The sequence below is a fragment of the Canis aureus genome, chromosome 15 (genome assembly GCF_053574225.1).
Source record: "Canis aureus isolate CA01 chromosome 15, VMU_Caureus_v.1.0, whole genome shotgun sequence".
NCBI lineage: Eukaryota > Metazoa > Chordata > Mammalia > Carnivora > Canidae > Canis > Canis aureus.
In genome coordinates this window covers 13,156,396-13,180,591 of record NC_135625.1, presented here as the reverse complement: position 1 = coordinate 13,180,591, position 24,196 = coordinate 13,156,396, and the positions used below count along the sequence as shown (strand labels likewise).

The following is a 24,196-nucleotide window of genomic DNA, read 5'->3' as shown; positions in this document are numbered from 1 at the left end:
CCTGGCCCCGCCCCGCCCAGGCCCCGCCCACTGCGGTCGGCCGGGCCCCGCCCCGCCCAGGCCCCGCCCACTGCGGTCGGCCGGGCCCCGCCCCGCCCAGGCCCTGCCCAGGCCCCGCCCACTCGGTCGGCCTGGCCCCGCCCCGCCCAGGCCCCGCCCACTGCGGTCGGCCGGGCCCCGCCCCGCCCGCCCCACCCAGAGTGCGTGGAGCCCACCCAGCCCGGGTTTGGGTAAACCGTAAGAGCCCAAGCAACTGGGACCTCAGAAACTCCAACCTTTCTGTTTGGAGGGTTCGCTCTTACCCTTGAACTACTCAGTAAACGTCCATTTTGCGATCTTTTCCTCTTACTGGGCCCTAAAATTGAAGGTCGCAGTAGCTGTCTTGCAGGCTTCGGGTTCTGTCTGCACCGTTCAGGTGTGGGTCAGGAGGAGAGGGGCTCAGAGGGGGTTTTCAGAACGAGCAGCTTATATATTTGCTCCTACAGAGTTAGCATATTTTCGAAAATGTGGCTTTATATGCCAGATACCCTTGTGTCTATATTAAAAACGCTTCCATTTTTCAGATAGCTGAGCTCAGTGAGCTCTCCCCGAATTGGTCAGGCCTTCTCTCTTGGGATGCCCCAGATGGAGGCTATTTGAACCTGCTCTGTAAAAGACAGGGCTCCACACAATTAGGGAGGCGATGCATAGCTTTTCAAACTTACACAGAGCTGCATACATATAAATACAAGAAGCTAATGACTCCATACAATTGTGTAGATAATAAAAAAAATCTAATCTTTTTGGAAGATTAAAATATAACACATGAAAACAGAATGTTCTTTTCTCTGTGATTTAATCAGCCTGTCACGGTGCTGTCGTTAAACCAGAAGAATATACATGCGAGAGCCTTGGATTCAAACGTTTAAGGAGCATTAAATCTTTCTTTGTGGGGAGCGATTAGTGATCAGGTGAGCTGGATCATGTTCAGGGTTCTTTGTACTTTACCGCCTTATTTAATTGTTGTTCACCCTTCTCAGCCAAATTACTAACTATGCAATGAAGAATCCTGTTCGTTGCAGCCCAAATTCCATCACCATCTCGGCCCTTCGATGGAGGGAAGTGCTATCCACCTGATTTGCTTCTACCTTTGTTATTAATTACTTATTGCCACCTAGTCAGTTATCCCACTTATTATTTCGGAGTTTTTGCAGGTCAGAAATTTGACAGCTGTCTGGCCTGGGTGCGTCAGCATTTCTCAAGCAGTTGCAGCGAGGATGTTGGCCAGAGCTGCAGCGATGCAAAGGCTAGATTTTAGCTGGAAGATCCACTTCTGAGGCAGCTCACTTGCACAGCTGTTGACAGGAGGTCTTGGTTTCCCATCCTTTGGATCTCTCTGCAGGGTCAGGGTAGCTTGCCTGCTCCCCTGACGGGGCAGCTGAGTTCTCCAGAGGTGTGATCTAAAAGCGAAGCAAGGATAGAGCTATACCGATCTTCATTCCCTAGTCTCTGAGGTGACACATCCACACCGTCGCTATTTCCATTGTTAGAATCCAGTCTATCAGTAGAGCCCATGGGGGATGGGTTAGGAGGTGGGAAATTGAAGCTTTATCTCTTGAAAGTTAGAGTATGAAATAATGTGTGAACCTATTTTAAAGCCTTCACAATCTTCATGAATCTGAATGATTCAGCACGGACTCCTCCTTTCTCTGCAGGTTGCCCTGTGGGCACATTAGGATCAAATATACTCTTTAATTAGAATCGGGCTTAGCGTTGCCCACAGAGCTCAGGACGAGTGGGGAGTGACGTGAAGATACTAAGATACTTCCCTGGCGTGCCCGGGAGAGCTAAGCCGGAGTTTGTCCATATGGGATTGCCTTTGAGTCTTGATACTTCTCGTTGTTACCCTTCCTTGCACCCAATCAAGAGTCAAATTGCATGCACCGAGCGTCTGCAGTGCCTTTAAAGAGTCGCCTCACCATTGTGGGCAAGCCTGCCTGGGTGCAGACTCTTGGAGCTCTTCTCTCAGACTATTTCGGAAACCTCTGAACTGCTTTCGGCCCTCACTCTGGCTTTCACACTCATCAGAGTCATCTTCTCAAGCATGATGGATTCACTGATGACTTTAGACAAGTCACTTGTTTTCTCTAAAACTCCCTTTCTTCGTATGTAAAATAAAACATATTTTTCCTGCAAACCTCCACATGATTATTCTAATTCCCAGATAACACATGTGAAAGCCCGTTGAGAATTATAAAATGCCCTACGAATTCAAGAAATCAAGCTAAATTCTGTTTGCTGCACTTAGAATATCTTCTGTATTTGTTTCTTGGCTCAGGCTGTCATCCTTACCTTTTTTCTTCTTAATTCCTCTTCAACTGAGCTTACTGAAATTCTCCCACCTTTAAATTCTCGTTGAATGCATAGCCTCGAATAAAAATAAATAAATAAATAAATAAATAAATAAATAAATAAATAAATAAATAAAATAAAATAAAAAAGCCTTCCAGGTACAGTCAGAAGGAATCTCTTTTCTTCTGAAGTTGGTTTTACAAAACCTACCTTGTGTTCGACTTAATTGGGTGCAGACCAGTCTCCTACTAGATTCATTCCTTGAACACATTCGAGTGAGTGTCCTGTTTATAATTCCCATAGCACCCAGGATGCTCTTTTGCACATAACAAACATTCAACGAATATTTGTTGAATTCACCTGTGATTACTAACTTACAAATGAAAATACTGGAACATTCTGACCCCCAAAACCTTTTCTTTTATCTTTAGTGTCATTCTTATGAATTGAGATTTTATGTTCTCAGAAGTCCTTGCTAAAATAAACATTAACAAAAACAGGTAATACATTAAGTTACCCTATGGTATACTTTCTTTATTAGGTCAACAAGCCAAGAATCTTGATGTATCCTTGAGGAAATCAGATCAACCACACGTACAGTCATTTGTGTACATTCACGGATATGTATTTTCTTCACAATAACCCTGTGTGATAGTCAGGATAGATAATATTAGGGGCTTATAGATAGAAAAATTGAGTTTCAAACCAGTGGTTATTTTCCACGATCACATGTAGGGACCAAGAAAGCTACAGATATGAAACCCAAATTTTCCAACTCTGAGACCAGTATTCTTTTCACTAACACCACAGGTAAGTGTAGATGAAATAACAATGTCTAAAACATTGGAAAAGATAGTTTTCTCCAGGACCTCAGGTCCCTAATATATGGCACCTAGGTACGTCGTGGCACTAGCGGAAAACAGGTTGGAAAGGGTACAAAATCACTCAATGGAGTTGGATGGGAGTTAAAAAATAAACATGAATTTTACTTCCAAAGATTTTCATTAATAAAAATGTACTTAATGCTTGCTCCGTGTGAGGCCCCGAATCAGGCTGTAGGGTACGAAGGGCTGTAAGGAAGCCTTTACACACACACAATTACAGTGTAGTTAGAGACGCTGACATTAGAAGATATAAAAGGAAAAGAGAGCTCATGTTACGTACAAAACAGGATTGAGAGACTAAGAGAATTCGTTGAAGGGACACATCCCTCAGAAGCCATATGTCTGGGAGATGCTCAGAGAAGAGATGGAGTCAGGGCCAGTCCTTTAAGACGGAGGGCCGTAGGCAAGTGGAAAGGCAACTAGGAGAAATCGAAGAGGAATACAGACAAGTGTGTGATGTACTCAAGACACAGTGATTAAAGCAGAAGTTGTCAGGCAGGGCAGTAGTGGTAGAAAACACTGGAAGAACTCCTAGGGACAGCTGTGTGCAGGGCCCAGGATAAGGAAGATCAAAATGCCTTTTCCTGGGGGTAGGGACAGTCATGAAGCATTTGAGCAGATGTAGGGACCCCAAGCCCACAACATCACAAGAACCATTTACTAAGAGTGAAATCCAGAGCTCCATTCAAACTATGGAGGGAGACCCGCTCTGCAATTTGGGTCTTTTATTTGCTTAAGATAAATTTAAGCAAATAAATTTTATTTCTTCATTAAGAACTACATGGGGGCAGCCTGGGAGGCTCAGCGGTTTAGTGCCACCTTCGGCCCAGGGCGTGATCCTGGAGTCCCAGGGTCGAGTCCCATGTCGGGCTCCCTGCATGGAGCCTGCTTCTCCCTTTGCCTGTGTCTCTGCCTCTCTCTCTCTGTCTCTCATGAATAAATAAAAATCTTTTAAAAAGAAAAAGACCTACATGGGTCCCAATGGCTCATAGTAGGTGGGCACAGTTGCTTACATAATGCTGAGCTCATCACACTTCAGGGAGGCCTTAGTTCAAAATTCCTCAGTTTTCACGAACAAGAATCCCAGATACTAAAAAAAAAAAAAAAAAAAAAAAGAATCCCAGATACCCATGCAGTCCGGGTGCCAGGCGACGTTCGAAGTGTCCTGCGAACACAGACTCTTGAACCTCACAATAATCCTCTGAGGTCAGCACTGTTCTTATCTTCATTTTCACAAACGAAAGAATTGACCCAGAGACCTGAGCTCATTTGCTCAAGGCCACAAAGTTGGGATTCAACCGGGCAAGCCATGGTCTTAGCCAAATGTTTTCAGCAGCATCGATTATACTACACTCACCTTCAATCAAATATATTTAGCAATGACTTAAGAGATGGTGGTGTCGAGGCAAGGCAACCCTTTACTCAGCCTTACGGAGGAAGTGAAGGCAATTTGAAAACCTTGCCCCAGTGTATGAAGTTTTGACATATTTTGGATCATGCAACTTTGTTTTCAGCCCTCTCTTGACAATGTCTGTGGGCAGAGTTTTCGGCGGAATGATAAAGATGTAGCAAGGGGGAAATTTCTTTAACTTCTGTGTTTTACATAAATTACCTGAATATATTTAACAAGTAGAGGGATCCCATCCATCCTCTCTCAACATCCTCTTAATTTGAGCTCTGACTAGAGGAAGGAGTCATTAGCGAACATTACGTGCAGGTGTTTTTGGTGGTATTTACCAAAGAGTCTCCAGTTTCTGCCCATTAAGAGAAACTTTTAACATTAGACTGCCAGAAGAATAATAACACGCACAGCAACAGAAACCATTTGGACGGTTTTATCGTTTGAAGCATATACTGAATGTTGAGACCTTGCAGGGCCCTGGCTTTTGTTCTGCTGAGAAAGCTGGAAGCGCGGGGGCAGTTTTCCGCCGGCAGAGTCACAATCTAAATTGCAGAACCAGCCGTGGCCTCCTAGGTGATGCTCAAAACCACCCCGACATCCCTGTCTCTTCAGAGAGCCGAGGAACCCGGGATGGTGGTGCTGTAATTCCAGCTTTGTTTTGCACAGTTCTGCATAGAAGGGATTTTTCTCATTTATTTTGTAATTTAAGCATGTTAAGTAAGTAAAGGTAGCTTCCGAGCATGAACTTGATTTGGGGGAGATTAATCTCTAAATCGTTATTAGGCACTCACAGAAGAGCCAAAAATAATCCCTTTGTGAGGGTTTCCCTCCATGAGAGAGGATAGGAGGATTGATTCCCTTCCCATTTTGAAATAGAATAGTGAGTTACTTTTTTGTTAGTATATTTGTTAATAATGGTGAGTTTGTTGAGTTTTGTTAATATCTTTGTGAATATCTTCATCAGTCTGGGCCCACCGGGAAGGTAATCAGGTTGAGGCATGAAATGCACCATTGACTCATTCATCGGCACCTCGGTTGTCGCAGGAAGGGTGCTAGATCCAAGGACACAGAGAAAAGTCAGAGATCAAGGTAGCTCCCAGACTAGTGCAGGGAAGAGGAAGCGAATGCAGGTTCTCTGACAGGTGAGCTCTGAGTGCCACAAGCAGATGTGGTGAGGAGACCTGGGATTCCAGACATCTCCGCTACATTTTGAGGGGGAATAATAGGTAGAAGTGCATCTCATGAAGAGCCGGAGAAGGGGATTTTCAGGCAGATGGGGAAGAAACCATGCCTGAAGCCAGGGGATGTGAGGGAACTTCATATTAGGGGAACTGTAAGAATACCCATAGGACAAAGAGATCAGGAAGCGAGGGCTGAGGGCGTCCAGAGAAGTCAACAAACCAAGACTATGGAAGTTCTAAGATGATACGCAGAGAAGTATGGATATTATTTTGAGAGTAATGGGAGCCAATAAAGAATCCTATGCAGGAGAGTGACATGACGACATAAGCTTTACTTAATAGTCACCAGGACAGTGTGAAGCAGTGATCCTCAACCGGGGTGATTTTGCCCACTTGGGGACAGTTGGTCACACCCAGCGGAAAGGGAGTGCTATTGGCATCTCATGGGCAGAGGGCAGGGATGCTGCAAAATAGCCTGCAAGGCACATGACATGCCACCAAAATAAAGAAGTAGCAGTCCCCAAATGTCCATAGTGCCAACATTGAGAAGCCCTGGTGTGGTGTGCCAATTCATGCCCGCTCCCCACGTTCACATGCTAATCCTTGGAACTTGGGACTCTGTTTCCTCACAGGGCCAAAGGGCCCCTGCAGATGTAACTAAGGATTGTGGGATGAGGTGACTAGCCTGGATTCTCCAGGTGGGCTCAGTGTAATCACATGCGCTGAGAAGAGGGAAGCAGGAGAGTGAAAGACAGAGAAGGTAATGTGAGCACAGAACTTGTCAATGAAGGAGACGTGATGACACCACGTGATGCCTTTGAAGGTGGAGGAAGGAGCCAGGAGCCGAGGAACGTGGGTGGCCTCTAGCAGCCAGAAGGGGCAAGGGCAGGGTCTCCCTGAAGCCTCCAAAAGGAGCCAGCCAGCCCAGCTACCACCGTGATGTCAGGCCAGTAAGGCTGATTTGGGACTTGTGACTTCCAGAGTAATTAGAGAATAAATTTGTGTCATGCTAAGCCACTTAACTTGTAATTTGTTTTAGCGGCAATAGAAATTTAATATATCTGTTTTGGAGGACGGGATAGATGGGCAGCAAATCCTGAGGCAAAATAAACAGTAGGGAGAGGTCAGTATTGCCAGGCACTTATCTGAGCACTGAGGATACAACACTGATCAAGGCAGGACATGAACAAAATTCCTGCTCTCTTGAAGTTTATAAATTAGTGATTTATGTGAGTTTTTATTATACTCCAGAATATAATCCCTTGTGTAATGCTAATTTCCCTTTCCATTCCATGATAGACCAGCTAACTTCTATTTTGAATGGAAAGTTTTATTTTTGATATATTTAAATTTGTCAGTATTTCACATTATGATTCATGCTCCTCCCCCATCCAAGGTCACCTCAGTGTCATAAAATATCTCTATTTTTTCTATTAACTTTATTTATAGTTTTCTTGTGATCAATTAATTATCGTTCCCAATTATCCACTCACTTCTTCAAAGCAGCATCATTAACCCTACTCTTGCCTTGGGTTCCTAATGGAGGAATAGACGTGGCACCATTGTCAGGACCAGCCATTTAACTACCTTTGCTCAATGGAGTGTGAGTTCTCTTACCTGGTCATAAACTTGTGAATGAGAAATAAAATGTTTCTTGTTGGAATCCACTGAGACTTTGGGATGGTTCATTATGCAGCACAACCTAGGGAAATCTGATTAAAACACTTCTGTATATTCAAGTCTTTTAGCTATGATGCCATCATTGTCATATGCAAAGTCATCCTTAATATATAAATATATTTGGTCTCTCTATTGTGTTTCATTGATCTATCTGTTCCTGTACCAATTCTATACTATTTTTTATGATTGTGATATTATACTGTCTTAATGTCTTATGAGCTCCTACTTTTCAGTCTTCTTTCCCATAATTATACTAGCTTTGTATGAATGTTTAAGCTTTTGAGTTATATTTAGACAATGTTTCCTGTTCTCCCCAAAATTCCACTGAAATATTGATTACAAATGTATTAAATATGTAGATAAACTTGGGAAACCATTCATAGTTTTACAATGTTAACACGTCTACTTTTATTAACGTCTTATTTAACTTCAGAAATTGTATAAGTTTCTATGTAAAGATATTGTGTTTTCTTCCTCGGTTTAATTCCTAGTTGTTTCATTGTTTGGGTTGATATTTTAAGCGGCATATTCTTTCCTTTTATAGTTTTAGTTGTTGGTTTTCTACGTAAGGTACTAGACTCCAATGTGAAATGTATATATCCAATTGGAAAATGTTAGCACTTCTCTGTATGCTTATTTTTAAAATTTTACTTTAACATGTTTATGTTTAGGCAAATCATATCTAATGTATTAATACATTAGTTCTATGATTAAAAGAATAGCTAATTTTTAGGAGGCACTAACTTTATGCTAGGTACTATAAATTCTTTCCAAGTATGGGTTTACTTAATCCTCATAACATCCTAAGTGGTAAGTGTTGCTATTGCTATTATTTTTACTATTCTCGTTTTACAGACAAGAAGAGTGAGGCAGAGAGGTTATGTAACTTGCCTAAGTTCACACAAGCAGTAACAGAACCAAGATTTGAATCCAAGGTAATCTTGCTCATGGTATATACACTACTTTGTATATAAACTACATAATCATGATTCATAAATAAATATTGGGGTCATGCTAGGCTCATTAGGATGAGTTGGCTTGCTTTTTAAAGATTAAATTATTTTTTGTTAAGTTTTATTCATCAACTTTCAGGGGAACCAATATTTTGAGACAAGTAGAAAAATGCTATTAATCTTTGAAGTTGGTTTTGTATGTGGCAATTCACCTAACTCTCTTATTAGATATCCTAATTTGTCCATTCTGTTGGGTTTTCTATGTAGATAATCTTATCATTTCCAAATAATGACAGTTTTATCTCTTCCTTTCCAATTCTTATCGTTCCTAATTATTTTCCTTGTCTTATTATGTTGGCTGGAGCCTTCAGTGTTATATTGAATACTAGTAGTGATAAGAGATATCTTTGCTTTGGTGAGTTCCAAATTTCTTCAGTAAGTACTATCTAGCTGAGCCTTTTAAGTAAATACTTTTATCAAGTTAAAGACATCATATTTGTTCTCAGTTTTCTTAGCCTTTCTTCTGTTTTATCAGTACATAGCTGTGAAACATATTAAATGCTTTCTGTATCTACTGAGATCATTCATTTTTCTCATTTAGTCCATTATTACGATGAACTACATTGATAGAATTTTGATCAGTAAACCATTGTACCATTCCTAAGATAATCCCTACCAATTCATGCTGTGTCATTCTTAACCGATTATGAATTTATTTAGCTACTGTTTTATTTCATATTTTTCTCATCTGGGTTCAGAAGTGAACTAAAACTATTTACTCCCCTTTCTCCTTTATATTATTACCCTTACCAATTTTTATGCCAAGATATTAAGCTTATAATGTGACTCATGCCATCTTTGTTTTTTCTGGAAGAGCTTTCATAAGATAAAATCATCTGCCTTTTAAACTTCTACTTACCAATCTTTAAAAGACCCTATTTCAAATAACTCTGAGATGTTTAGTTAGCAAGGAAAGAAAGGAGGGATACCAAAGCTGTGTTATGGCCATTTTCCTGAGGAAGCTAATTTACTTGGTTAAATATTTTCTGCAATTCATCACGATAAGTGAGCTTTAAAGCTTCACAGAAGAATTTTGAAATTTGTAGTATTTGGCAGTTTTGGAAAGAATTAGGAACATTAACACTGATGTATATTTGTTTCATGTGGCATTGTCATTTTGGTCACCAACCATTCCTTGAAGATCATTTCCCTCACAATTCCTGTCAGATTATTCATGCAAAGAATTGAAATAACTATGTCAACATAAACTGTTTTATTCGTCAAACTGAAAGACAAAAAGGGTTCAGGTCCCAGAAGGCAGTTACTATAAACATTAGAATTCTGGTGGGAACCATTTTTGTTCCAGTGAGAAGATGCATCAAGGTAATCCTTTAAACATGCAGGATTCCCACTAAAGGGAAGGTAAAGGGGCGATTATTATCTGCCTTGACTGGGTCAGAATGTGGGGGATGAGGTTTGTGAGGAGCTCCCCTTAAGAAACAAGAGCTGACAAACAGAAATCTTACTGGCTTTTAAATATTTTTTCAATTAAATTTATTTATTTATTTGGGAAAGAGAGAGCAAGAGAACATGAGCAGGGGGAAGGGCAGAGGGAGAAGTAGACTCTCCTCAGAGCAGGGAGACTGACAGAGGTCTCAATCCCAGGACTCCAGGATTATGACTTAAACTGGAGGCAGACACTTGACTGACTGAGTCACCCCAGTACCCCCAAATCTTACTAGCTTTTAGGGTTGGGCATGGTTTCAGTCATTGTAGACCAAGGACCAAGATTATATAAGAGGCTTGAAATCTTTTTTATTTGCAGATTCATTATTATTTTTAATGGTTGCTCGTTTTACATAATGAGGAACTGGAAACTCTGAAGACATTAATGACCTGTGGCCGTGTTTGTACAGCCAGCAAGACATTTGGAGAAGTGGAAGCAAAGGCCAGAGTAGGAGATGGCAGCTGACAAGAAGAGCAGATATGAAGCTAAATCCTTCTGGCCACTACAGAGAGACAAATGGGGCAGCCTTAAGCCTGAGAATGAACCTGGAGTTTAAAACAGAAATGCTGCCATTATGCCATTACGCCTTGTCATCTACTCTGCGGATGTCCCAAACTTACCTGGGTTGTGTCGAGGCATGATGTGAAGTTTGGGCAATGCTGAAATTGAGAGCTGTAGAATGACAGCAACAGATGGACCTCGCTAGCATGAAGCAATCAAAGATGTGCAAAGTCTGAGCAAAGATTCTCAATCCTGCAATCCTAAGCTTGACAGACCATATAGAAGCAGGTTATATCATTAGCTAAAGGTCAGATATAAATATAGGGCGCTGCTAAAGACAGTTGGGTATGCTCTATCCTCCTCAATCACATTTATTTCTATACCTGGGAGATAACTTGTCAGCCGTGTGCATATCCATCTCCACCTATGTGATAAAACAAGTAGAAATCTCAGGAGGTGCCTGAGTCCAATCCACTGTATTTGGTGTCTTAATGAGAACACAGTAGTTAGAATACAGTAAAATGGATTCATATTCCTAACAGAACAGAGGGGCCCATTTCAGCAGCCAAATACAGGACCACTTCTTGCCCTAACTTTTCGCACATAATTTTAATCAGCTACCAAAGTCAACAGAAAAACTCGGCTTATTTGTAGATGTCTCAAAACCCGTTAAGAAAAACCAAGTACAATATTTTGATATTGTTCACTTTGCGCAGATGGGGTTCAGAGTTTATCTGTTAAGCCTGAAGAAGGATTCTTCGGCATTTCTCATCTAATTATTGTTGGCTTAGACCCAATCTGAGCTAGTGATTAAGTCACAACAGGCTCTATTTTCCATTATTAATCTCTTGGACTTGAAAGGTTTATCAGACTCAAAGCAATTAGACATTTAAAAATCTGGAATTTGCTTACTTGCTAAATACTGACACCTGAGATTTTTCTGTCCCTCTGTTTTCACTTATGAAGCAACTGGAAAATGCTAAGGTAGGTAGGTATGTGTGTGTGTGTGTGTGTGTGTGTGTGTGTGTATACACCTGCCCGTGCACTCACACATTTGCATGTGCATGCACATGTACATGTTTCATAATCTTTTAGGGATAAGTATCCACCTTTACAAAATATTCTATTTTAGATTAGCCAAGTTGAGAAACTCTGCATTCTCTTCATGCGTTAACTAAGGCATCCAGAGCCATCTCCTAAATGCCGACTGGAATTATGGTCTACTTTCGATGTGGAGGTTTGCTTCAGCAGACATTTATGTGACAGCTTGATTATCAATGGTGTGATTAATTCCTCAGCACACGCATGTCAGGACTTGCTTCAGAGTTTGAGTGCTAACGTGAAAGGGATGGATTAGCACTGCACGTCAGGAATTCAAAAGTCCCCAGAAGGGAAGGAGTAAGCATGACATCAACTCAGAAAAGACCAAGCAAGGTACAGAAATATTTGTAAGGATTCCAGATAAGAAAATACCTTTGTACAAATTTCACCTTAGAGTGTTCTTTCAAACTGTGTATGAAGTTGAATTGTTTTATAGAAGGGTATTCAATAATCTTCCTCAGTGTTGCTTGGACTTAACTGCTTTATTTTAGAAAAAAAGGAGTGATATTTCAAAGAGAAAGAAACACTACTTGGAGGATTTCTGATTACGAAAAGGATGCATAATGGGGGAAAGTCTGTACAGAGTTCTTGCATGATACTATAGAAAGTTTTAGGATTTTTCTTTATAGAAATTTTTCTAGAAGAGTAAAAAATGTAAAAGTATAACTCTCCAGCAGAAGTGTGAATTTGGCCTCTGATGGATGCATGGGTTTCTTAAGACTTTCTCTTTTGGTATTAGAAAAGGGAAACACAATAATGGTAGCTTCATTAAATAGGGGTTTCTTTTTCTCATATATTAAGTCTGGACATAGGTAGGTGAGGTTGGTGTTGTGGCATCATATTATTAACATCCTGGCTTTTGTCTTTCTGCTCCTTCAAACTCCTGGTTACCTCATAGTTCCAAGATGGCATTCTCTACCTCTATAGAATCTCCTTCTGTACTCCAGGCAGGAAGAATAAGAAAGCTATGAGGAGGAAGGGCTGACTTGTATGGCAGGAAAGCAAAACTACATAGAAATTCCTGGTAGGTTTCAGCTTATTTCATTGACTAAACCATGTCACATGATCAGTCTTTGCCATAATACAGTCTGAGAAATGCTGTGGATACTTTTTCTTTTCTTTCTTTTTTTTTTTTTTTTTATACTTTCCTCCCTTCCCTACCCTTCCCTTCCCTTCCCTTCCCTTGCCTTCCCTTCCCTTCCCTTCCCTTCCCTTCCCTTCCCTTCCCTTCCCTTCCCTTCCCTTCCCTTTCCTTCTCTTCCCTTCTCTTCTCTTTTTTTTGGCTGTATTGCCAATAAAAAGTAAATGAGGGCCCTTTTGGTAAAAATGAAGGAGAGGATGGCTATTGGGTAGGCAAGCAGCATGTTCTGGCACATGTTCCTTCAAGATATTTACCAGTATCCATTCTGGTTTCATGATGCCTATGACATTCTGATTGTTATTTTGTACGCCATGCCTTCCCATCCTTATTTGGCTTGATTAGAAGTGGATTTTGTTCAATATAGCTTTAGTACATGGAACTGATGTTCTCAAAGACTAATGACATCCTGAGAGCTTGTTGCTCAAGTTCATTCCCCCACAGTACTCCAAAACAACACCACCAACCACCCAATTACTCATACACGCAGAAAGGCTAGGGAGGTGTGCTAGGTTGGCAATACTGGACATAAAGTCAAAAGCAAAGCCATCATCATTCTTCATATAGTGGCCCTGAGAGTTGAAACCTGAAGGATAAGTTATGTTGGTACTAAAAACCCAAAGCAAACACTGATAGAACTAACAGGATTAAGTAGACAAGCCCAATGGAGATTTTATCATCCCTTATCAAGAGCAGATAGTAAAATCTCCAAAATAAACCATATGTTGGGAAATGAAACATTTTTTAAAAGATTTTATTTATTTATTTGACACAGAGAGAAAAAGAGCAAAGGCAGGGGGAGCAATAGGCAGAGGGAGAGGGAGAAGCAGGCTCCCCGCTGAGCAGGGAGCCTGACTCAGAGCTCAATCTCAGGACCCCAGGATCATGACCTGAGCTGAAAGCAGATGTTTGACTGAGTCACCCAGCTGCCCCTGGGAAATGAAACTTATTAAATAAATTTAAAGGCTTGATTTTAAAAGTGTATTAATGGATAATGATAGACTTTAAATTAGACATCAATAGCATAAAATATCTCGATAAGCCCAACATTTGAAAATTAAAGAGCTCCCTCCTAAATGTCAAAGAGATCAAAGATTTAAAAAATCACAAAGGAAATGAAAACTTAATTTGACTAAAGTTATAATGAAAATATAGCCTCTGAGCATTTGTAGGATGCTGCTAAAGTAGTACTTACAAGAAGATTCTTAAATTAGAAAAGGAACAAGTTTTTAAAGATTAAAAAAAAAAAAGATTTAAGGTCTAACTTCCCACTTTAAGAAGCTAAAAAAAGACAAGCAATTTAAGCCCAAGTATGCAAAAGGACAAAAATAATAAATATGAGTATAAATCAAGAAATAAAAAATGAACAATGTAGAAAATTATCAAAACCAAAAGCATCTGAAAAGATGAATAAAATCCATCAATCCATCCTTCTAGCTAGATTGATAAGGACAAAAAAAAAAAAAAAGTTAAAAGAAAACCAAATCTGCTATTCTCAGGAATAAACGAGAGGTGTTTGTTTGTTTGTTTTTTAATACCATAGATATTAGAGGAATAAGAAGGGAAAATTTGGGACAATTTTATGACAATGTGTATGACAATTTAGCTGAAATGGACAAATTCCTTGAAAATCACGTTTCAAAACTGACATGATAGAAAATCTGAGTAGCCTCATAATAATGGAGTTGAATTTATCATCAAAATCTCCCCACAACTAAAACTTGGGTGTCAGAGGGAGCTCATGGTGAATTTTAGCACACATTTAAGAAAGAAAGAAAGAAAGAATGCAAATCCTACAGATGGTTTCACTTAGAATAGAAGAGGAGGTAATAATTCCCAGCATTGACTAGAGGGCTGATAGCAGGCCTGGCATTTAATTTTTCCCCTACTTACAAGCTAATAAATTAACCTATTACTATTTCATAGACTCTGGCAGAAGATGTGAGACTCCTGGATCAGAGACAAATGACTTTATTACAGACAGCAAGCAGCATGAGCATCATTCTGTCTGTGTCTGTCCCTTTTCTTGAGGCCCCCAGAGGTGACACGAGGGGCCCAAGTGGAAGCCCGGACACGCAGTGAACTGCATTTGCAGAGGAGGGATTCTGAGCTTGGAGAATCTACTGACTGGTTGTCTGTCTGGTGGCCAGGCCTTGACATAAAATGAGGAAAAATGGTTTCGGTTTTAGCTCAGCTATCAGTGTATTCCTAGTACGGGACAAATCACCGTGCTTTGGGATCCTGGCTTCACCGTCTACACAATCAGAGCATTGGGACGAGGAGATTTCTCAGGACCCTTCCAACTCGATAACTGTAACTGATTGTGTCCGCGAATTAAGGAAGGTTGAAAAATGGAGCCTTAAAATATTTTCTGTAATAGAATTAAGAGCACAAACTTAAAGCCGTAGTAAACTCCTTTCGTCCACTTCTGGCCTGAAAACATCAATGCCCCCACGCTATGATTCCTGCATTACTGAGGGATCTCTAACTTCCTAACATTTCTACTCAAGGTTTCAAATCTGTGCTGCTCATGATATTCTTTTTACATCCATTTAAAAATATCTCTTGACCCTTGAACAATACGGGTTTGAACGTGCAGGTCTTACTTATACGCAGATTATTTTTTTTTATAAAAGTAGTAGAAAGGTATTTTCTCTTCCTTATGATTTTCTTTATAATAGTTTCTTTAACCTACCTTAGGAATATGGCATATAATCATAGAATGTATAAAATATGTGTTAATCAACTATTTATGGTATTGGTAAGGTTTTTGCTCAACAGTAGACTATCAGTAGTTAAGTTGTGGGGGAGTCAGAAAATGTGCACAGATTTTCAACTGCGTAGGGGGTGTGGGTGCCCCTAACCCCCAAGTTGTGCAAAGGTCAACTGTACTGTCAAGTCATCTTGACTCTTGCATGCAATCAATGGACATTCTCCCCCTTAGTTATTTTAAAAGTTTAACTTCACTTGTTAGGTTAGCAGTTCTCAAACTCTGTCCCACATGATGTTATTTGAAAAAAGTATACCTAGAAAAATGAAGATTTTGGAAACCTTAGGTTAAACAAAGAAAGGTAAAAGTAGTTTTTTTTGTGAGGACTTCCAAGAGTCTCAATTACTCGCCATGGAATGCTGATTCCCAAATCGATCTGACCGCTGAAAAGTGTTCTAAGAAATACACTTTGGAAATGCTATTTTGGATTCTTCAGCATTAAGCCTTGTGATTATTTTATAGTTTGCAGAAAGTCTGCCTAATTAAAAGGAAGAAGAAGAAGAAGAAGAAGAAGAAGAAGAAGAAGAAGAAGAAAAGAAAGAAAGAAAGAGAAAGAAAGAAAGAAAGAAAGAAAGAAAGAAAGAAAGAAAGAAAGAAAAACAAAACACAAAGCTCTTAATTTGCCCTTTTATCATATTTTCCAGCTAGGAGATGTATGTTGCCTTGGCCCAACTGTGCTTCTCATCCAGCTGAAGAAGACAGAGGGAAATTAAGGATACGGGTACAAGGACAGTGGACCTACTTAATGAGGAAGCGAACAGAAAGATAAACCATCGTGACACAGGACGGTGAGGAGACCAAGCAGCCAAGTGGGGCACAAAACTGACAGAATTGAAACTAGTTGGAAATGCCGGCAGTCAACGCAGACTCTTCTAGAAACAAAGTCCAGGCAAGATGAGTAGATGAGGCAGGATTCAGGCTTGGTCAAATAGGGTTGGAATTGCAGAAAATGTAGTTTCTTTGAAGGCTTGGGTCTCAGTACCCCTAGGGACTTAGTACCCTAGGGAGGAACTGAGTCTCAGCACTGCCCAGCCCCTGAGACAAATGCCTCTTCATTTGCCACCCCTGGTGTCTCAGATCACCAGGCAAACTCCTTTCGGCTTTAAAAGCCAAGGCAAACTGCACGAGAGGGCAACCCCTAATGCTTTAGGCGGATTTGGGACTCTGAGAGCGTCACCTGGGGAAGGAATAAGGGCTGATTCCTGGAGTCCTTGAGCTTCATCTTTTTCCACCTAGGAAGTCTGCTGTTACCAGAGTCGCGACAAAAAGCCCCCATTAGAGCTTATCCACGACAATTAGGCTCCAAGCCTTGTGTGTTTTAGACTTTAAACCAATTCCAGCAATCGGGCATGCTCTGCATGATACCTTGTTTGGCTCTGAGCTGCTGAAAACCTGGAAACGAGTGGCTGACACACAGAAAGGGCTCCTTTGCCGGATGTACCCGATGGTACAGAGACAGGTAGTCCCAGGGCTGCAAAAGCCGGAGCTCTGCAAGGTCATCAAGGACTCGGTTTTTTCTTCTCTGCCTTCTTCAGTGTGTGGCCTTTGCATTCATGTTTGCAAGATGCTGCTCCTCCAGGCGTCACACCGTACTCCACACAAGAAGAAAGGGAAAGATCCAGAAGCCTTTCCCATAAAGCTTTGTCCTCTGTTGAGAAGGAGTGTGCTTTCTCCAGGTAAATCTGCCTCCAGTATCTTACCGGCCAGAACTGGGTAACACAGCTTTCCCCAGCTGCACATTCCTTGGAGAAGGGAAGATATTTATAAAGTAAACGGAGAACCTTGATCATCAGCTCCAACCAAGCTGGAGTCCCATTTCTGGTTGGGGGAAGGGGAGACTAGGTAGTGGCGAATGCTGAGCAGCTTCTGCCTGTTGTACAGAAATTTGACGAGACACAGAGAAGCACTTCTCCATTCTGCTCATCCAAGACTTACCTAGCCCTCCTCCCTCTTTCTCCTGATTGATACCTTATTTGAAATTAAAGAGGCTCTTGGCCTTACCTCGGTAGTTAGGTAAAGCAACTTCTAAGCTATATTCCTGAACTCTGGGGCTTCCTGAGGCAAATAACCCCCAAAACCATGCCCCCCCTCCTTGGGGACACTTAGTATCCCTAAGAAAGAACATTTACGAGAAAGAAAAAAAATGCAAATAAGTTTTGAGGGCAGAAATTGAAAATGAGGTCTCGTGACAGACCGTGGGCATTTTATTTGGGTCACAAAGCAGGCCCTTCCTGTCCTCCCGAAGCCCCAGCCTTCAGCCATCAGTGCCCTGTGACCTGGTGCGTGCCCTGGGGGCAGCAGGCTCCCGGGTCTAGGGCCACGGCTCTTGGCCAAGGGCTCCGGGCACGGATTGCGGGGCCCAGTCCCCTTTGTCAAGGTCATGATCACCATCATGTGTTTCTGAGTGTCCCCGGGGGGCCTGGCACTGGCCAGTGCTTAATGTGTGCTGGGGGCTTCGCTCCCACTCAGCTTCTGTCTGATGACCAGCGGTAGCGGCCACTGCCATCAGCCCCCCAGAGCTAGAGCTTTCTGAGCTGTGCATGTTCCCCGAAGGCACCTGATGGGAAAGGGACCCCACCACTCCTGAGCTCCGTTGCTGCATCATGAACCGATTTGCTTCACATGCTCATTGGTGGGGTCCCATTTCCTTGATCATGGAACCCCATGAGGACATCGCTGAGTTCAAGGTTTGCCGGAAACTTCAGGACTTGCAGGAAAAAGACAGGGCTAAGACTTAGCAGTTCTGGGGACGGCAGGAGGGGCGGTCTAGTGCCTTCCTAGGGCAGCCCGCTGAAGGAATGATGAGTGCACAGATGTCATATGGGAAGCAGAGATGGTGAAAAAGTTTAGATTTAGTTGTCCGAAGTCCTATACGCTGGTGAAAGAGCAAAACTGAACATCGATGGGGGGTTCATACTTAGCTATCTTTCAACTACGGTCTATTGTCCTTTGAGAAGTGTCATGACACTTCACTGAGAGGTCACAAAACCCAACGCGCATTGGTGACTTCAGTTTAACCTAAAGGACCGCACCTGTCAGTGACATGCGTGGCTGCCGTGCACGAGCAAGAACAGATGCTTTCCCAAGGCCAGAGAAGCTACTTATAAAGCATCAGGATGTGGGCACCTGGTGGCTCAGCGGTTGAGTGTCTGCCTTGGCTCAGGGCGCGATCCCGGGGTCCTAGGATCAAATCCCGCATCGGGCTCCCTGCATGGAGCCTGCTTGTGTCTCTGCCTCTCTCTCTGTGTCTCTCATGAAAAGATAAATAAAATCTTAAAAAAAGAAAAAGAAAAAAAGAAAAAAAAAGAAAAAGAAAAGCATCAGGATTCGGGATGAAGGTATATTATTTCCTTCCAGGTGTATCGTATACTATGTTCTTTAGTGGAACTAAAATTGCACTGTATTCCGGTTTAATGTGGTTTATTTCCTCATACATATTTACATCTGTATTCTGCTCGCTTCCTCTACAAGCAAGTTCTCCATCATAACAATAGATCTTCTAATGGTCTATCCTTGCTCATAATGCTTCTTTTTTTTCTAGTAGCAATTTCCACTGTGACGCGCTATTTGACGTGTGCTTTTTTTCCTGTTGTTCAAGGGCTTTTGAGATTTCCATACTCCTTCACATCAGCCTCATCGTCTGGCATTATTTCTGGAGGACCACGGGCTGCCCATTTATTTCCCAAGTATGTTTCAGAATCCTTCATCTCCCCTCGGTATTTCATGATTGCAGATGGCTTTTCTGTAGCGTGTTTGTTTTTCTCAAAGTCTATACTTGTTCAAGCTTGATGCTCCAGCTCGACTCAATAATGATTCCGTAAGAACCTGAACGTTTGCAGATTGTGACCGCTACTGAGTCTAATTGTGCCTTCTGGCTCACAGGTGCCATGGCTTTCTTTACTTCTAATAATCTGTAATGATTTTAAACTTCATTGTAACTTCAAGGCATCTTGAAGATCTTTTCTGTATGTGTCCTTTACAGAATTTAGTTCTAGGGGTGCTCTTCCTTCTAACTGTTCTTAGCAATGGAAAGGACTTCTATTAAACACTAAAGATTACTCCTTTCCAGCTTCTTATCTGACACACTCTGGCTTTTAACCCACATTTCCCACCTGGCAACTTGAGATACACAACATGTTCATAGTTTTGCAAAGCATTTTCCAACAGTCTCCTACTGTCTTGATATTCAGGCACTGATGACAAGGACAGTTATTTAATAGTGCACTATTTTGCCATCCATCCTTTCCTACAATTACACATTTAGTAGGAAAAAAATGATCAGCTATGCAATATAACCGAACAGAGACTAAAATAAAATCTAAAAGCAGATCTAACTGTACTTTTGAAATAAATGGACCATGTGGAGGAAAAGAGTCTTGCATGAGAGAAAAAGAAAAAAGAAAACAAGAGTAAATGTAAAGGAAAAGTAAAGTAGCAACAGCTGTCTGTGATATACATGGAAATTAAACTTCATGTTCTTTGCATATTTTAAAATCATATGATCATGAAACAATTTTTACCCATTTGAAAGAAAACCAGCAAGCATTAGAATTATCCACAAGAAGAACTGAGTATATCCTGAACAAGGTAGCCTGAGATGTTGCAACTCACCCATGTCAAAATGATAGGTCAGAGAAGGATCCAGAAGAGCACACCTGACTTGGATGCAGGAGGCAGTGCTGGAGACCCAGGTTGGGTGAAGAAACCTGTTGATATCAAAAAAGGACAAGAAAGAAGGGACTTAAGTTGGGTATATATATATATGTCTGATGACCATGGGTTTTTAAGATATTTTGTGGTAAAGCAGGACTGTTCCATTTACCATGGATTCTGGTCGCGGGAATGCAATTAATAAAGCATATCATTGGAAATTACATTATATCACATGCTTTATTATCACTCAACACATATGTAATTCATATACTGGTTGGGGGGTGCAGAGAAGATAGTCTATGAAACAAAAGAGGCAGGAAAAGCCGGGGTGCCTGGGTGGCTCAGTCAATTTAAGCAGCAATTCTTGATTTTGGCTCAGATTGTGATCTCAATGTGAGATCAAGCCCAGTGTCAGGCTCCACACTCAGTGGGGAGTCTGCTTGAGAGCCTCTCCTTCTCCCTCTGCCCCTTCCCACTACCCACTGTGACATGTGCACACTCATGCATGTGCACTCTCTTTCATAAATAAATAAATAAATAAATAAATAAATAAATAAATAAATCTTAAAAAAAAACAACAGGCAAGTAAAGACAATCCATTACTTCACAATTTTGGAAATTCTTGCACTGACATTGGGAAGGTTTATTTTTCTATTTTACATCAATTTCTTTTGTGATTTAAGCTTATTTGTTTTTGCATTATTTTTCCATCAATATAAACACATTTACTTCCTTTCATTCTACTACCTTTAAACACTTAACGTCAATTACATTTCCCTTTCCCTTCACATTTTGATTCTTTGAGCCTCCTTTTAATATCTCCTAAAAAAATAAAGCCTCCCAGCTAGTTGTTCACAGCTCGCCCACTCATGAAGAGCTATTTCTCAGGTCTGGAAGAAAATATGGTAGGACACTGATGGGTTCACTCACACAGCCTGAGAGCTTCCTTTGGACACCATAGCAGTTAGGGAAAGCCAGAACTCTACCTCTCTGGGGATCCCAAACCCTGCCCACACAGAATGGTACAGACTTGAGGATTAGGCACCCAAAAGTAGGTTGTGTCACGGAGTCAGGAAAAGAGAAGGGAAATGTGAGAGTCCAAAAAAGGCTCTGGTGGCGATGAGGACAATGAACAATGAGTGGCTAATGTGAACGTACCGAGAATCTCTAGAGGTGATGCATGGCAGAGGATGCGAACATCTTGGTCAACAACAACAAAAGGGTCTTAGAAAGACAGTTCATAAAGAAAAAAAATTTTATACCCTGCAATTTTTGCCTAAAGCTTTTGGAGACAATTGAAATGAGACTGGAAATTACCATCTAAGGTAAAAATATTTAGCACACAACCTTGGAAGAGAAATTGTACGAAATAAACATTTATTGACATTCAAATGGGTGTTGGCGATCTTTCTCTGTAAAGGTTCAGATAGTAAATATTTTAGATTTTGCAGGACATGAAGCAAAATTGAGGACAGTACATAGGTATATTTATATGACGAGAGAAAACAAATGTCCACCAATTCTTGTATTGATAAAATTCAAAATGTAATAATGATAATTAAGTTTGTTTTTTAAAAAATATAGGTCTACTAATGAGAAGAATGGAATCCTCTTTTGGGGGAGATAACATTTTGTTTAATTGAGGTTCAAACTTAGTTTTTGCTATCATCAAAATCAATTGCAGATTCATCCTTAAACTTGATCCATAATTAAACTTGAAGTATTTCATCTTCGAAGCTATCTTTTCTCTTTTCACACAGATAGGTATTGCCAAACACCAATGTCAATTTAGGAGCATATGATTTTAATTGAGCATATTTATCAGCTGGGAGGCATATAGAATTCTATTATATTTTCCTCTTGATATTTGATTTTAGCATGTCATTATATGGCATATTAGTAACTTCCAAGGGAAGATGAGGTGGAAGCTCCTCAACTGCACAGTTAATTGAATTTTGAAATATGAAGAGTTTTTTTTGCCCCTTGCATTTTGATTAAGGTCTGAAAAGCGCTGCTGGAAATAACATGGTTCGAACTTGGAAAATAGAGCTACTGCAAATTTGTGTGGGAATGGAGATCTTGTTTTTTTGTTTTAACTTTAAATAGTACATGACATGTATAAAGGAACTTTACACTACTTTGTTTCAAACAACATTAGTTGTCATAGAAATGCCTTTACCGTAGTATAAGTTTTGCACATAAGCCCTCTTTTACCTTGTAATTTTGTGTTGAATTCATTAAGAAACGTTATTAAGTCGGCACTAAAAGCTAATTTCCAACTAGCGTTTGAGAGCAGTTAAGGGTAGTACTTCCAACCACTTGAAAATATAAAAGCCATTCTCAGCTTGTGGGCTGTACAGAAACAGGCAGTTGATGGGATTTGGTCTCTGGGCCTTGGTTCACAACCTCTGAATTATACCGATAGACCCTCTGGAGTCCGACTCCCTAGGTTTGAAATCTGGCCATACTCACCAAGGAGCCTCGTGACTTCAGGCTAATTATTTAATGTCTCTAAAGCCTCTAGGAGAGGAGAAAAATTCTCCACTTCATAGAGTTGAAAGGATTCAATGAAGGGAGCGCATGGGATAATATAAACACAATTAATAGTTTTCGATAGTAAAATAAAAACCCACCATAATGCTGCAAATAGATTTTAAAAAATTCAACCATGTAAAATGAGGGGGACAGAGTGAGGGGCAAGAAATGGAGTAGCTCTTGTCTTGGTAAAGCTAATGAGATGAACTCGGGTCAGCCCCCCGGGGAGGATATGTACCAATCACTCACCACCTTTCATCTGCATTCAAGTTGCTGAGGGACTTTGCTGTCCTACCTAGACATGCCCAACAAATCCAGCTTCACCAGTTCTGTGTGGTTCCCCAGCTCATCCCATTCTGCCTTTTTCCAGAAGAAAGCAGAGCATGATTCATGGGTTTTGCTTCTTTTCAGACTTCAGATCTGCCTTTAACGGTATTGAAAGTCCTTATATATGGCCTGATTGTGGGCCTGTCTCCTTCCACACTGGATGATCCTAAAAAGGTAGAGGTGTGCCTTCTTTATCTCTGTACATATAGAGATGACTACTGAGTAGTTCTTTGGAAAAAAGTGCTGAATCACTCAGCAAATGAACGAAGGAAGATTGTTATGAAAACAAAGTAGTGTTTCATTGTTATTCCTCATGAACGACAACACTCTTCAGTCATTTCTTTCATTGTGTTTGCTATCATTATATTCTTTTCTATATTATGATACTTATTTATAAACTAAAGGACAATCTTTTGGAGAAAGAGCACATAGATTAACACGTGTTCATGTTCAGATCCCAAATTCGTCATGCAAAAGCTGTGTGAACTTATACAAAAATTTCACTTCTCTGTTCTTTCCTGATCTAGGAGCTATCTTTAAGGTCAAATTTGATTCTGGGATGCTCGGGTGCCTCAGGGGTTGAGCGCCTGCCTTCAGCTCAGGCCGTGATCCTCGGGGGCCTGGGATCGAGTCCCACATCAGGCTCCCTGCGTGGAGCCTGCTTCTCCCTCTGCCTGTGTCTCTGCCTCTCTCTGTATCTCTCATGAATAAATAAATAATATCTTTAAAATGAAGAAAAGATCAAATTTAATTCTGAAATTCTATAGCAGTTTTTACAACCTAAAGTTTAACGTTGATTTTAGATTCTGTATTATACACTTATTTTTTTTAAAAAAATTTCTGAGATTTAAATGAGGACTTAAAAATGTCTCGACTCCACACTGCCTTAGGAGTTGAATAGCACCCTTTTATTTTTGGTAGAAATACTTAGAAAAAGACATATATGGTATATGATTATTACATTTTGTTAAATCTCCCTGAGGTATTTTTTTTTTTAATATACCCAACAGCGGTCTCCCTTGATGTATAGCTGAAATTCTTCATCTGGCTTTTTAAATCATATTCAAACATCACTGCCAATAAGACCAGCGTCTTAGCTGTGGCTTTCCACTGCTGTCAGCAGCCCAAACCGAAAAGGACTCATCAGACCTGGCGGGAGGAACCAAGCTAACTTCTCTCCCACCTCCTAGAGATGTGCTTTATCCGAGGGACCTCAGATATTAAAGAAAAACT

At 40.8% G+C, this 24,196-nt stretch overlaps 1 protein-coding gene across 18 annotated transcripts in view; it reads right to left on the bottom strand.

Moving 5' to 3' along the window:
• NEIL3 (nei like DNA glycosylase 3) overlaps positions 1–24,196 on the bottom strand; it is an 85,502-nt gene that overhangs the window by 49,343 nt on the left and 11,963 nt on the right. For 7 of the 18 annotated variants that reach the window (XM_077848626.1, XM_077848611.1, XM_077848619.1 and 4 more), the window contains one exon: positions 20,060–20,154. Coding sequence is in view for 6 of the 18 variants with exons in the window: in XM_077848611.1 (XP_077704737.1) it covers positions 20,060–20,063 (4 nt within the window). In the remaining 12 variants the exon portion in view is untranslated. Of the gene's footprint in view, positions 1–1,170; positions 1,440–2,331; positions 2,408–7,415; positions 7,511–20,059; positions 20,155–24,196 lie in introns of all 18 variants that reach the window. The other 11 variants (XM_077848628.1, XM_077848620.1, XM_077848625.1 and 8 more) reach the window with 5 other exon arrangements.